Source organism: Bufo gargarizans, chromosome 9 (assembly GCF_014858855.1).
Source record: "Bufo gargarizans isolate SCDJY-AF-19 chromosome 9, ASM1485885v1, whole genome shotgun sequence".
NCBI lineage: Eukaryota > Metazoa > Chordata > Amphibia > Anura > Bufonidae > Bufo > Bufo gargarizans.
This window is the reverse complement of record NC_058088.1, coordinates 61,033,544-61,047,743: the sequence shown is the minus strand read 5'-3', so window position 1 is coordinate 61,047,743 and position 14,200 is coordinate 61,033,544. Positions and strand designations below refer to the sequence as shown.

Below are 14,200 nucleotides of genomic sequence, written 5' to 3'. Positions count from 1 at the left end.
GAATGCACGCTTATCAGGGTTACGCAGTCTCCATACATCATGTACTCCTATTTCACACATAATATTCCTGAGGGCCCCGCTCCCCGGTGAACCACCTGCTCCTTCCACCCTACACCTATCTAGGGAGTCATTCAGCGTGCAATTGAAGTCCCCAACCAGAAGCCACGGCAACCCAGGGAAGTCCGCCACAAATTCCATAATCTCTCTTATCAATGGGGAAGCAAATGGTGGGGGCACATACACAGACACCAGCACCATCCGAATTCCATCCACCTTGCACACAACACACACATACCTACCATCAGCATCCACACAGTCCTGCATATGCTCAAACCTAATGCTATTGTGCACAATCATGCTCACACCCCTAGAGTGAGAGGAATGGGTTGAATGCAACGCATAGGACACCCAATTTTTACTCATCCATTGTAGATTGTCTCCAATCAGATGCGTTTCCTGAAGACAACATATCGCCGGCTGAAACCGTCCTAAGTACTGAAAAACACACTGTCTCTTTCTTGCATCTGCCATTCCTCTCACATTCCAGCTTAAAACTCTAATCCCCTGTGACATGATAGAACTTCAAACCATACCTGAATCTCACAGCCCGCTCATACTCCCTCTGCTCAAAGTTCATGACCTTAACCCTTCCCCCCAACTGCCCCCCAACCCTCCCACCTCCCTCTCATAATCAGATCGCTGTAACTGGGGATCGCTATACCTTTAATATCCACCTCACACTGTAAAACAGGGCAATCCGAGAGCGCCTCGTCCCCCAACATATCAAGATCATAACAGATTAGAACACAATTCCTCAGGTAGAGAAACCTCTCCCCATCTGAGAAACACATTTTCTCTCTTCCCAGCCACCTACTCCCTCCACAGGATCTACCTAATGGTAGCATTGCATAATACACTCCTTAACTGGTGCAACATTAAAAACAACCCTAGAGTGCAAATGCGTATATCAAGTAAACATAAGAACCACATCTTTGCCTCCATCAAGTGTCCAGAGCCCCACTCCGCAATTGTCGCTCGTGGACGTCCAGCCACTGCACGGCCTCTTCCGGATCTTCAAAAAATCTGGTGGATCCCAGGGCCACCACACGCAGTTTAGCAGGAAACAACATAGCATACTGGACCTGTAATCCTCTCAGCCTTTTCTTTATGTCCAGAAACCTGCTTCTCCTCCGCTGTACCTCGTTGGAATAATCCGGGAATATGGACACTTTAACCCCATTCAGGACCATCTCCTCATTGTCCCTTGATTGCCGCAGGATAGTGTCCCGGTCTTTAAAATGCAGGATCTTCGCCAGTATAGGACGAGGAGGCCTTCCTGGCGGGAGCGGCCGCATGGGGACTCTGTGCGCCCGCTCCACCGCATACAGGGAAGACAAACCTTTTTCTTGAAATAGTTGACGCAACCATTTTTCCACAAACTCAGTGGCATTATCCCCCTCCGTCTTTTCTGGCACTCCCACAATCCGCAGGTTATTTCTTCTGGACCTGTTCTCCAAATCATCTGTCTTGGCATACAATGCAGCTATGTCTTTAGCAGTCGTTTTAGCCGCTAGTTGCAAAGGGTGAATATCATCCTCAATGGTGGACACCCTCTTCTCCAACTCAGAGGTGCGCTCAGAGATCTTATGCAGGTCGTGCCTTATTATAGACACATCTGACCTCAGGCTACCAACTTGCACTGTGAGCACCTTCAGGGTGCTGTTACAGCTGGCCACAGCAGCCATGATATCTTTTAAGGTGGGTTCCTCATTGGCCACAGCTTTAGGGCCTACCGCACTTTTAGCAGGGCGTGCAGGGGTCAATGGCGGCCAGTTCACCGCATCCAGGGCCTCCCCATCGATGGATCCATCTTCCTGTTCAGAGGAAGTATGTGCTTCAGTCTCCTTCTCCTCGGCCCCCTCGCCCACACCGCAGTCCGTGCGAGCGAACCTGCTCAGTTTTGCAGCCGCACTCTGGCTCAGTTTCGGCTGTAAGGCCGGCCCCTCTTCTTCCTCGGCGCCATGCTGGCTCACCTCAGGCGCGTCGAATCGCGGCCCCTTGCTGGACTTCCTCGGCATATCGGGGCACACAAACTTGTCACCGCACCCTTCGATCACCGCTCACCCACCAGGTAAGGAACTAGCAGCTATTCAGTGGTTGCTACCACACTGATTATCAGGATTTCGGCAGGAGCGATGAGCGGTGCGACTTACTCCATGCGCTCTTAGGCCACACCCCCCCCCCCCCCCCCGCAACATCTTATTTCTAATGTGTAACTTCTTCCAGTTGTCTGGATGCAACCAGCAGTGTAAACAATGGGGGCCGTCTTGTTGCCACCATTCATCACCATGTATGCATACGACTAAAGCTTCTCCTCTAATCTGTCCCAGATTTACTGTATTACCATAAAGTCTATTTTTGCAAGATTGCCCTTTGAACCAGTTTGCAAAAGATACAGGAGTAAAGATGGCCATGTACCTTCAATAGCCGTCAGCCATACGGTTGTTCATCCGACAGCCATCTCTCCTGACTCCCCCATGGGGAGAGGAATGAAATCTGCTGCCAGGCACCTTGGGCAACAAAGAACTGGGCATTGGACTTAAACATGCCCAATCCTTTTTACACTTGGCATACTCAGGGGCATATCATTCAGATTGTTGGCACGTTGGATCCTCAATAGCCTTTAACACCTTTAAGCCTGATTTAGATGATGGTAATTTTCTCTACGCCGCTTGGACTGCCTGCACCTAACACACAGACTCATTACATGGTGCAATCTGCGTCAGCATGGAAAACTCTTGGGCGCCTTCCATTTGAGACATGAATGGGTCCAGATTAACAATAAACACCTCCTGATGCTATAGGTTATACAGTTAGTTCTAACACAGGCTGAGAGAGCCCTCGGTAGCAAGGATGTAACACATACGCCCTTGGCGTCGGCAGGATTAATGGGGATAGAAGCCAAGTTTGGCAGTTTCCAGAGATCCAAATCTCCTAATACAGAATTAAAGGCGGTAATCTCATTTTAAGCCTTTATGGCACCTCCACGCATGCCTAATTGTTGTGAGCTCGATTTATCAGGAGAATGAATGTCCATTCTGCGGCCACTGCAATCTCCATAGGGTTTAGTGGAGAAGGCTCCTCCTGCACTTGGCCCTCGTTATGGAAAGAGCCAAGCACTGCCTGCCGAGAATATGCCATAAATGCTTAAAAAGTTACTGTACTTTCGCACAATTTCATTTCATTTAATAGAGAATGGTGTAACTAGCAAATGTCTAAATCCTTTCATTTAAAATATCTGCCCTCAGCTACCTGAAAAAAAGATGTAAAAAGTCATGGCCACTAGGGGGTCTCACTTCCACCTTAGGCTACTTTCACTCGCGTTTGGTGCGGATCCGTCATGGATCTGCACAGACGGATCCGTTCAGATAATACAACCGCATGCACCCGTTCAGAACGGATCCGTTTGTATTAGCTGTAACATAGCCAAAACGGATCTGTCTTGAACACCATTGAAAGTCAAAGGGGGACGGATCAGTTTTCTATTGTGCCATATTGTGTCAGTGATAACGGATCCGTCCCCATTGACTTACATTGTGAGCCAGGACGGATCCGTTTGGCTCAGTTTCGTCAGACGGACAACAAAACACTGCAAGCAGCGTTTTGGTTTCAGCCTCCAAAGCGGAATGGAGACGGAACGGAGGCAAACTGATGCATTCTGAGCGGATCTTTTTCCATTCAGGATGCATTAGGGCAAAACTGATCGGTTTTAGACCGCTTGTGAGAGCCCTGAACGGATCTTACAAATGGAAAGCCAAAACACCAGTGTGAAAGTAGTCCAAATTGCAGTCCACTGACACATTAGGGAAGCAGACACAGTTAGCCGAGAACCTGGGACTGATAAAAGTACTGCTTCTGAGCATCACAGGAATCTCCTGCTTTTCTGTAAGGACCCTATTACACCTACAGATTCCGCAGGTGATTGTCGGGAGGAAAGTGTTCCTTCCTGACAAGCACTTGCTTCCTGCTGTTTGTCGACAGCAGAGTGCCGATTACACGGCACAATCTCCCGCTGGCAAACGATTATTTTTAAACATGGTGAAAGACTCTGATAACCCGATAAACGAGTTTTTGCTCGTTCTTTTGGTAATCGGAGGCAGTATTACACTGCCAGATGATTGCTAATAAGCTTGTTAGAGATGATCTTAGCGATCATATGTAGGTGTAATAGGACCTTAAGTGTGATCCATCCCTATTTATCCGTCCTGTGAGCTCCAGAGCTGAAAACAAACAGTGGGAAGTAAGGTCACTGTATACTGGGAGAAGGGAGGCACCCACTGTTTCTGAGAGAAATGCATCTAGTTGTGCAGCTGAAACAGGGTATGACGTGGCTGAAAGAGACTTTAGGGAAGCCTAAACATAACTGTTCCTTCAAAGTTCTGATTGTACAAAGACGTTCAGCCATTATGCAACCTTTTTTTGAAAACTCAGGTATGCGTTAAGATAACGCCTATTTAAATGCTAATAAGTCACTACCTGCTGCTTCTGCCAATACAGGGAGCTCACTACATACAGACAGTTTGCACTGAATATTCAGTAAGAAATCCATCTTCAGAAGTCTCCCCTTTGGGGTGGCTGCAGGAACTGTGAACTTCATGCTTCTATAAGAGCACGCCATACATGAAACAGAACCTTACTAGAACCAGCATTACAGTTCTGGACTGCATACCATATTATGAACACGCTTCTGTGCAGGAGGGATAACAGAAACCCTCACATAGTCACCTTGAATACTCAGCATCTGCCCCAACTTCAGTGCAGCCCCCCGCACTTTGCACAATGTGTCGACGATTCTCTCGGCATTGGCTTCGCTCATGAAAGAGTTTGCTTCCAAGACAGTCATTTCTGGAAAAATTATAGAAAAACAAATATGATATTAGACGTATTAAGCTACTTTCACACTAGTGTTTTTGCTGGATCTGGTAGGGTTCAGTGAAAACGCTTCCGTTACTGATAATACAACCATCATCTGCATCTGTTATGAACGGATCCAGTTGTATTATCTTTAACATAGCCAAAACAGATCAGTCATGAACTCTATTGAAAGTCAATGGGGGGACGGATCCGTTTTCTATTGTGGCAGATAAAACTGATCCGTCCCCATTAACTTGCATTGGGGGTAATGCCGGATCCGTTTTTCCCAGGACGGCAAGCAAACTACAACATGTTGCGGTTTGCTCTCTGGTATGGGAACGAAACTAAACGAAAAAGAATGTATTTTGGAGCATTCCGTTCCATTCAGTTTTGTCCCCATTGACAATGAATGGGGACAAAACTGAAGCGTTTTTTTCCGGTATTGAGCCCCTATGACGGATCTCAATACTGGAAATCTAAAACGCTAGTGTGGAAAAAAAACAACAACTCACAAATCAAATAAATATAGACTTAACATTGGACATGACAATGCAAAAAAAAAGGCTCCAACAGTCTTTTATGGCCTTTAAAGGGGCATGTGAATGAGAGAGGAGGGTTCACTTAAAGGGGCTGCCCATTTTTTTTGCCCCACCTCACATCCCCTGCCAGCTGTGAAGAAATCCCCACTCCTCTGCTCCCCGCCACTTCGATCCAGTTTCTGGATTGTCTTCACTGGTCTTCCAGTTCCCGTGTGTCAAGTTCCACACAAACAGGGTCATGTGCCCGCTGCACCCAGCAGAGATGTGCCGCTCGGGGACACATCACCACTGAGGCCAGTCATTGACTGCTGTGGTACAAGTGACCCCATCTGTGCAGAAGAAGTCGACAGATGGAAACCGGTAGGCCAGTGAAAACAGGTCAATGGGGAGCAGAAGAGGATGGATTTCTCCACATGTACAATTGTCTAGAAAAAGTGGGGGAGTTCGATTACCCCTCAAAATTCCTCCAGGATGCCCCTATTAAGACTCATTGCCCACAGTACTTGTGCGGTGGGGTGGTAATCTGTATTTAGTGTTGCTTTAATAGAAATCAGTTTTCCATGCACCGACTTCCTGGGGAGCCTTCTGAGCGACATACGCGGCAGCCAATCAGAGGAAGCAGAGCTACAGAAGTAGGGAGAAAGCAAGGAGTCTAAACCAATGATGGGGCAGTAGGCGTGTCTCAGACTAGGTAAGACCCCTTGTAGGCACTGGAGCTAAAGTGTAGTCACGGATCACAGCTCTGCCCCAATGGAACAAGTTAAAAAGCAGCCAAAGTCTTAAATAGCAGGCAATTATTCCGCGGAGGTGGCAACTTACATTTTATACAATCACTACTGGACAGCCGCTTTAAAGAGGCCGCCCCTTAAAGGACATTTACTGCCTATCCACAAGACTCAGCTGTTTCCGTCAGCCAAATAGACAATGAATGAAGCGGAACAGCTCCTGCTTGACCGCTGCTCCGTCATGCACCGAGGAGGAACGGAGGGTTTAGGACCCTCGCCCTAGTGATCTGTGGGGTTTCCAGAGGTAGGACCACCAGCCATCGGACATTTGACAAAAGTCCTTTGTGGGACAACCCCTGACTATGTCCAGTCTCTGTGTAGACTGGGTTGGGTTCATTGGTGCTAGCAGGCACTCAGGATTCGCAGCACCGTGGCTCATCTCAGACAGATTATTGTGTGGTGGAGGATAGGGAAAGAGGGGAACAGACTGCCGAGGAGGGGCGTAACTACCATATCGGCAACTGCTATGGGGCCCAGGAAAAGAGGGGGCCCAGTCTTAGTTGGGATCATCTCCTCCTGTACTGGACGTGAACTTGGTCAGGACTAACCTCTAAAGGAACAAATGAAGCAGTGGAAAAATGGCCCAAGGGTCATTGAAAGGGGTTTAGGGAGAAGCCCTTCTGTCCTGTGTGGGGGGCCTGGTCTGATCCTTGCTATGGGGCCCTTACTTCTCTATGTACGCCACTGCTGCTGAGGACAGTGACTGGCTGCAGAAGTCACATGCCGCGGTACTGAGAAAGTGGGTCAGAAACAGGTGAGTATATGATAATTATTTTTAATGGCATTAACTTTGACAACCCCTTTAAAATTCACTTTAATGAAAAGTAATCTGATGCGGCATGTATTTTTAATACAGCAAAACCTCTATCCGCCGGCCATAAAGCCACAGAAATAACTAGAAAGGTATCTGACGGAAGCCTTTCTGCTCTACGACAGATCGCTTTGGCTCAAAGGTAAGATTTTTCACGGGTGTTAGGTTTACTCGATTTAAAGGCGCTTCATAAAGTCATATAGTGTGGTCAAGGTGAGTATTATATATACTGTGGGACGTTCAGGACCCCGAATGCTGAATGGCTGCAGGAGGGGACTAATAGTTTATATACATTTATTGCACGTATGATTGACCAGTCGAGAGTGTGAGGACAGAGCCAGCTATACACATATACAGTGACGTCACTTGTACCAGCTGCTTGACATTTAGCCATCCTGTAGACCCACAGCAGTGAGTTGTGCACCTACCAGCCCGTCCCCTTCCACGCCACAACCCCTTGTTTTAGGCCTGGTGTGAGCGGGGAAGAAGAAGTCGAAGATTCTGCCGCAACATGGCATGCGACAGAATCTTCACAAAAGTGGCGTATATCTGTTCCAAAATGGCCCCCAATGTTTTCAATTTGTCTTTATTAAAACATATTCAGCCATTTCTGAGAAACGGGGGTTAAAAAGCAGTCTGTCACTTTTTTTTTCCTTTGAATCCTGTGATGGCTCTCTTATGTTTGCTTTTCTGATCTCATAGCTCAATTCCTATAAAAACTGATAAGAATATGGCTTAAATAAGGGCTTATGAGGTTAAGAGATCAGAGCTACACATGAGCCTTCAGATGATGGGATTCATAAATAACAGAACAGCCCTTGTATCTCATAAATGGTTGAACATTTTTAATAAACTGAAAAAATAGTTCTTATCCTAAAATGAGTACAATGCAATCATTTAAAATATCCCAGAAAGTGTACATAGCCTTTAAAGATAAAAATATTCGGGGGCAATTAATAAAGGGCTGCACATCGTAACTGTAGCATAAAGAGCTACCAATTTTGCACCTTTTTCTGCCAACTCAAAGCTTGTGTAAATGTGTGTTTAGGGCACAAGCATGGGCCCAAAAATTTTTTGCTAATATATATACACACACACATATATACACACACACAGACCAAAAGTTTGGACACACCTTCTCATTCAAAGAGTTTTCTTTATTTTCATGACTATGAAAATTGTAGAAGCAAAAAATGAAGACATCAAAACTATGAATTAACACATGTGGAATTATATACATAACAAAAAAGTGTGAAACAACTGAAAATATGTCATATTCTAGGTTCTTCAAAGTAGCCACCTTTTGCTTTGATTACTGCTTTGCACACTCTTGGCATTCTCTTGATGAGCTTCAAGAGGTAGTCACCTGAAATGGTCTTCCAACAGTCTTGAAGGAGTTCCCAGAGATGCTTAGCACTTGTTGGCCCTTTTGCCTTCACTCTGCGGTCCAGCTCACCCCAAACCATCTCGATTGGGTTCAGGTCCGGTGACTGTGGAGGCCAGGTCATCTGGCGCAGCACCCCATCACTCTCCTTCATGGTCAGATAGCCCTTACACAGCCTGGAGGTGTGTTTGAGGTCATTGTCCTGTTGAAAAATAAATGATGGCCCAACTAAACGCAAACCGGATGGAATAGCATGCCGCTGCAAGATGCTGTGGTAGCCATGCTGGTTCAGTATGCCTTCAATTTTGAATAAATCCCCAACAGTGTCACTAGCAAAGCACCCCCACACCATCACACCTCCTCCTCCATGCTTCACGGTGGGAACAAGGCATGTAGAGTCCATCCGTTCACCTTTTCTGCGTCGCACAAAGACACGGTGGTTGGAACCAAAGATCTCAAATTTGGACTCATCAGACCAAAGCACAGATTTCCACTGGTCTAATGTCCATTCCTTGTGTTCTTTAGCCCAAACAAGTCTCTTCTGCTTGTTGCCCGTCCTTAGCAGTGGGTTTCCTAGCAGATATTCTACCATGAAGGCCTGATTCACACAGTCTCCTCTTAACAGTTGTTCTAGAGATGTGTCTGCTGCTAGAACTCTGTGTGGCATTGACCTGGTCTCTAATCTGAGCTGCTGTTAACCTGCGATTTCTGAGGCTGGTGACTCGGATGAACTTATTCTCCGCAGCAGAGGTGACTCTTGGTCTTCCTTTCCTGGGGCGGTCCGCATGTGAGCCAGTTTCTTTGTAGCGCTTGATGGTTTTTGTGACTGCACTTCACTTTCAAAGTTTTCCCAATTTTTTGGACTGACTGACCTTCATTTCTTAAAGTAATGACGGCCACTCGTTTTTCTTTACTTAGCTGCTTTTTTCTTGCCATAATACAAATTCTAACAGTCTATTCAGTAGGACTATCAGCTGTGTATCCACCTGACTTCTCCACAACGCAACTGATGGCCCCAACCCCATTTATAAGGCAAGAAATCCCACTTATTAAACCTGACAGGGCACACCTGTGAAGTGAAAACCATTTCAGATGACTACCTCTTGAAGCTCATCAAGAGAATGCCAAGAGTGTGCAAAGCAGTAATCAAAGCAAAAGGTGGCTACTTTGAAGAACCTAGAATATGACATATTTTCAGTTGTTTCACACTTTTTTGTTATGTATATAATTCCACATGTGTTAGATCATAGTTTTGATGCCTTCAGTGTGAATCTACAATTTTCATAGTAATGAAAATAAAGAAAACTCTTTGAATGAGGTGTGTCCAAACTTTTGGTCTGTACTGTATATATCACGCCTTTCACAAAATAGGCACATCTTAATCTAGCAAGCTTCACATGAAGACCATGTATGAAAAAATTCCTGCCTTTATGTATTAAAAAGGGTCTATGACAACCCACTCTTCCCTAAAGACTAATTTTTATTTTGGCGGTAGAGTGCAAACAGTTTTCCATTTATTATTATTTTTTGAGTGGATAGATGTGTATAATTTTTTAATATAGCAAACAAAAAAAAAAAAAAAAAGCTATAAAAAAAATGTCCAGTTACTTACCTCCTGACTTCTTTTCTCGGCTCAGAGACTGTTTCGCCGCTTCTGTCAGCGCACCAATCCCAAGACTAACGGCCAAGCCTGAATGAGTGGTAGGGTTCAGGAAGTCAAAGGTTAAGAAGTCGTAAATCAAGTAAAATATGAGACCAAAGTAAAAAAAATAATAATAATTTACCCCCAAAATTTGCCATGCGACTGATGCGAGATGCGGGCACCTTCCTCTCTCTAGCCCTTTCACTGAGCTGTGAATAGACAAATCATAATTAATGATGATGGTGCCCACAGGACCGCAGCCTGGCATCTAGCCTCAGTGCCAATTTCAAGAAATTACAGGGGCAAGGTAGCCAATGCACCCAGAAACGTGATTTTGGCATCTTTTGGCATCTAACTGGAGTTTTCTTTTGCTTGCTGCTCCCTTGCTTGCCATGTAATTATCTAGAATTGATGCATTAGTGAAGCAATACTACAATAACTGGGGTTTTTGGTTTATGTCGCATTCTTTGACAGCCCATAAACAGAGACAAGGGGTGCCATTATTTAAAAATGGCATTTTATATGGTATTTTAAATTTTAGGTTCGCTGGTGTCAGGTACTCCACAATTAAGAGACATGTACCTCTTAAAGGGGTCCTCTCACTTGAGCAAATGGCATTTATCATACAGACAAAGATACTAATGTATTGCGATTGTCCATATTGCTTCCTTTGCTGGCTAGACTAATTTTTCAATCACATTATGTACTGTTCGTTTCCGGGGGTTACGACCACCCAGCAATTCAGCAGCAGTGGTCGTACTTGCAAAATACAGGAAAAAGTGCTGGCCTCTCTGGGACCATGGGAGGAGACATAGGCACGCATGCACAGCAGCTCCCGTCCTGGCCACCTATGATCTGTGCTGCAGTGGTGGCTGGGACAAGAGTTGCTGCGCATGCGTGCCTATGTGAGCTCCCAGCCTGCGCTTTTTCCTATAGTGTGCAAGCACAACCACTGCTGATTGATTTTAGGGTGGTCGTAACCATGGATGGAAACAACCAATGTATAATGTGATGGAAAAATGAATCCAGCCAGCAAAGGAGGCAATATGGACAATCACAATACATTAGGAATTGCCTTGTATCAACTTTTTCTACTTAATAAATGCCATTGCCTGATGTGAGCCTACCCCTTTAACTCTGGCACTCAACTGGGCTGCCCATACACCAGAACTAAAATCTACTCCAGCTAGGAGCTGGCTTAGATTTTGGGTAGAATTTATGTCAGTTCTCTTTTTTTGTAAATTTCAGTGCAGGAAGGGAATTATGCGCTGAATTTTCTGGTGCATGGGGCTTGGTAACCTCTCCCCCAAGCTGTTTAAATATTTATTTCCTTCTAAACCCCCCACCCCAATCAGAAGAGAAGTGGCTTTAAGACGTTAAGCTGTCTCCAAGAACCTCAATATAAACCACTGTAAGCAGCCTCATCTCTTTGGTTGCCACTTACAGCCATGTCCTATAACGAACGCAGCCACATTTCTGCATGGCTTTGAAGGCTCTGATACATGGATGAGCAGGTGAGGTGGCCACCTTTTTACTCACAGTCTTGGAAATATGCATCTCCATACATCATCTAAGTCGCATCGATGAGTCAGTAACCCCGTCCCCGAGCTGCGTCTAGAGAATCTCATCCAGCCAACCAGGACCCTGATCTGTGCTGCTGCAAAGCCCAAGTCTCCTTACACCGGCTGGGTCTCTTCAATGAGAATCAGAACCATAAATCGGGGACAAATGGAGGCCAAACAACATTTACTAATCAGGGAGGATATGTGGGGTATTGGGACAGAGCAGATTTTTAGACAGGGTGAATATGTGACGATATCTGTATGTACACATGAGTATAAGGGCTCATTCAGACAGTCTTAGCGTTTTGCGGTCCGCAAACTGTGGATCTTCAAAACACGGATACCTCCCGCGTACGTTCCACATTTGGCGGACCACACACGGCCAGCACTATGATAGAAATGCCTATTCTTGTCTGCGATTGCGGACAAGAATAGGACATGCTCTTATCTTTTTTGCGGGGCCAAGGAATGAAACACGACGTGCTGTCCGCATCTTTTGCGGTCCCATTGAAATGAATGGGGCCACACTGTCGTCTGAATGAGCCCTAAGTGGCAGGTATGAACTCTGCACATCATCTTTTATTTTTAGGAGGGGTTGTGCGTCTTCAGCTCTGCTTAGCTCAGATTTTTTAGGCACATAAATTAACTTTTAGGCCTCTTTCACACGGGCGTCAGTTTTTTTGCCCGGATAAGAGCAGGGTGCGTTGCGGGAAAATGCGCGATTTTCCCGCGCGAGTGCAAAACATTGTCATGCGTTGCACTCGCGTGAGAAAAATCGCGCATGTTTGGTACCCAAACCTGAACTTCTTCACAGAAGTTCGGGCTTGGGATTGATGTTCTGAAGATTGTATTATTTTCCCTTATAACATGGTTATAAGGGAAAATAATAGCATTCTGAATACAGAATGCATAGTAAAACAGCGCTAGAGGGGTTAAAAAAATAATAATAATTTAACTGACCTTAGTCCACTTGATCACGAAGCCCGGCATCTCCTTGTGTCTCCTCTGCGCTGAACAGGACCTGGGGTGAGCTGCTCCATTAAATACCGGTTAAGGACCTTCGATGACGTCACTCCGGTCATCACATGATCTTTTACCATGGTGATTTACCATGGTAAAAGACCATGTGATGACCGGAGTGACGTCATCACAGGTCCTTAACCTCTATTTAATGGAGCAGCTCACCCCAGGTCCTGTTCAGCAGCAGAGGAGACACAAGGAGATGCCGGACTTCGTGATCAAGTGGACTAAGGTGAGTTAAATGTTTTTTTATTTTTTTTTAACCCCTCTAGCGCTGGTTTACTATGCATTCTGTATTCAGAATGCTATTATTTTCCCTTATAACCATGTTATAAGGGAAAATAATAATGATCGGGTCTCCATCCCGATCGTCTCCTAGCAACCGTGCGTGCAAATCGCACGGCATCCGTACTTGCTTGCGGATGCCATCCGATTTTCACGCACCCCATTCACTTCTATGGGGCCTGCGTCACGTCAAAATCGGACAATATAGAGCATGCTGCGATTTCAACTGAACGCACAAGTGATGCGTTAAAAACAACGCTCATGTGCACAGCCCCATAGAAATGAATGGGTCAGGATTTAGTGCGGGTGCCATACGTTCGCCGCACGGATCGCACCCGCACGGAAAACTCGCCCGTGTGAAAGGGGCCTTAGACTTTTTTTTTTTTTTTTAACCAAAATGTTTCCCTTAGATGCAATATCACATCGGTGGCATTTTCATAGCGTGCTGGGCCTAATCTCAGAAAATGAATGGATACGGGGTTATAATGAGCTTTTATTTTTCACTTTGGGTTTTATTTGCGATTGTTAAAATGTAAAAATTTACATGGAAGCAAAAGTTTTTTATTGTAGAAATGTTCTACAATTGCCTATAGTCCTGTAGGTTATATAGACAAATTGAACAAGACCAGACGCTTCATGTCACAATTATTTTATTTATTTTAGCCGGTCATTGGTAACAATAATGGCTCCTTCCTGTAAAGGTTTAATGAACCAATGTTCTGCATGCAAAAACAAATCCACACACACGATGTGAATACAGCAGACGTGATGTCAACATATGTTGATCTGGATACAGATTTTATATAGATAATTGCACACTATATGTCAAGCGCCATCTCCCTGCCCCATTGAGCTTACACTCTAAACTTGATGGGCTGTACAGCCAGGACATTTACCAATGGACAGTGTAAGGGTGAGTATGACCGCACAGTGTGGCTGGCCGATTTTACCCAATGCAATTTTAAAGGTCTAAATGGTGCAGCTATTGGCTACCGTGGATCGGGGTGGCTTGGCCATACCCTTATGGTCATTTGACTACGGCCTCATGCACACGACCGTTCCGTTTTTTGCGGTCTGACAAAACGGCGGCTCGGATGCGGACCCAAACAACTGTCGTGTGCATGAGGCCTAAGGCTACTTTCATATTTTTGTCATAAGGCAAAAACCGCAGAATGCTGTAGTTTTCTTCTGGACGCCTCTCGCCATGTTTGCCGTGCTGCGGCTAGACTTCCGTCCCGCCCCCATTATAGTGAACGGG

At 45.5% G+C, this 14,200-nt stretch overlaps 1 protein-coding gene across 2 annotated transcripts in view; it reads right to left on the bottom strand.

The window, feature by feature from the left end:
• The window catches only part of COQ8B (coenzyme Q8B), a 55,034-nt gene that overhangs the window by 26,321 nt on the left and 14,513 nt on the right, over nt 1-14,200 (bottom strand). For both annotated transcript variants that reach the window (XM_044305759.1, XM_044305760.1), the window contains 3 exons: nt 10,218-10,284; nt 10,046-10,123; nt 4,786-4,905 (listed from right to left, as the gene is read on the bottom strand). In XM_044305759.1, coding sequence (XP_044161694.1) covers nt 4,786-4,905; nt 10,046-10,123; nt 10,218-10,284 — 265 coding nt within the window. The remainder of the gene's footprint in view (nt 1-4,785; nt 4,906-10,045; nt 10,124-10,217; nt 10,285-14,200) is intronic.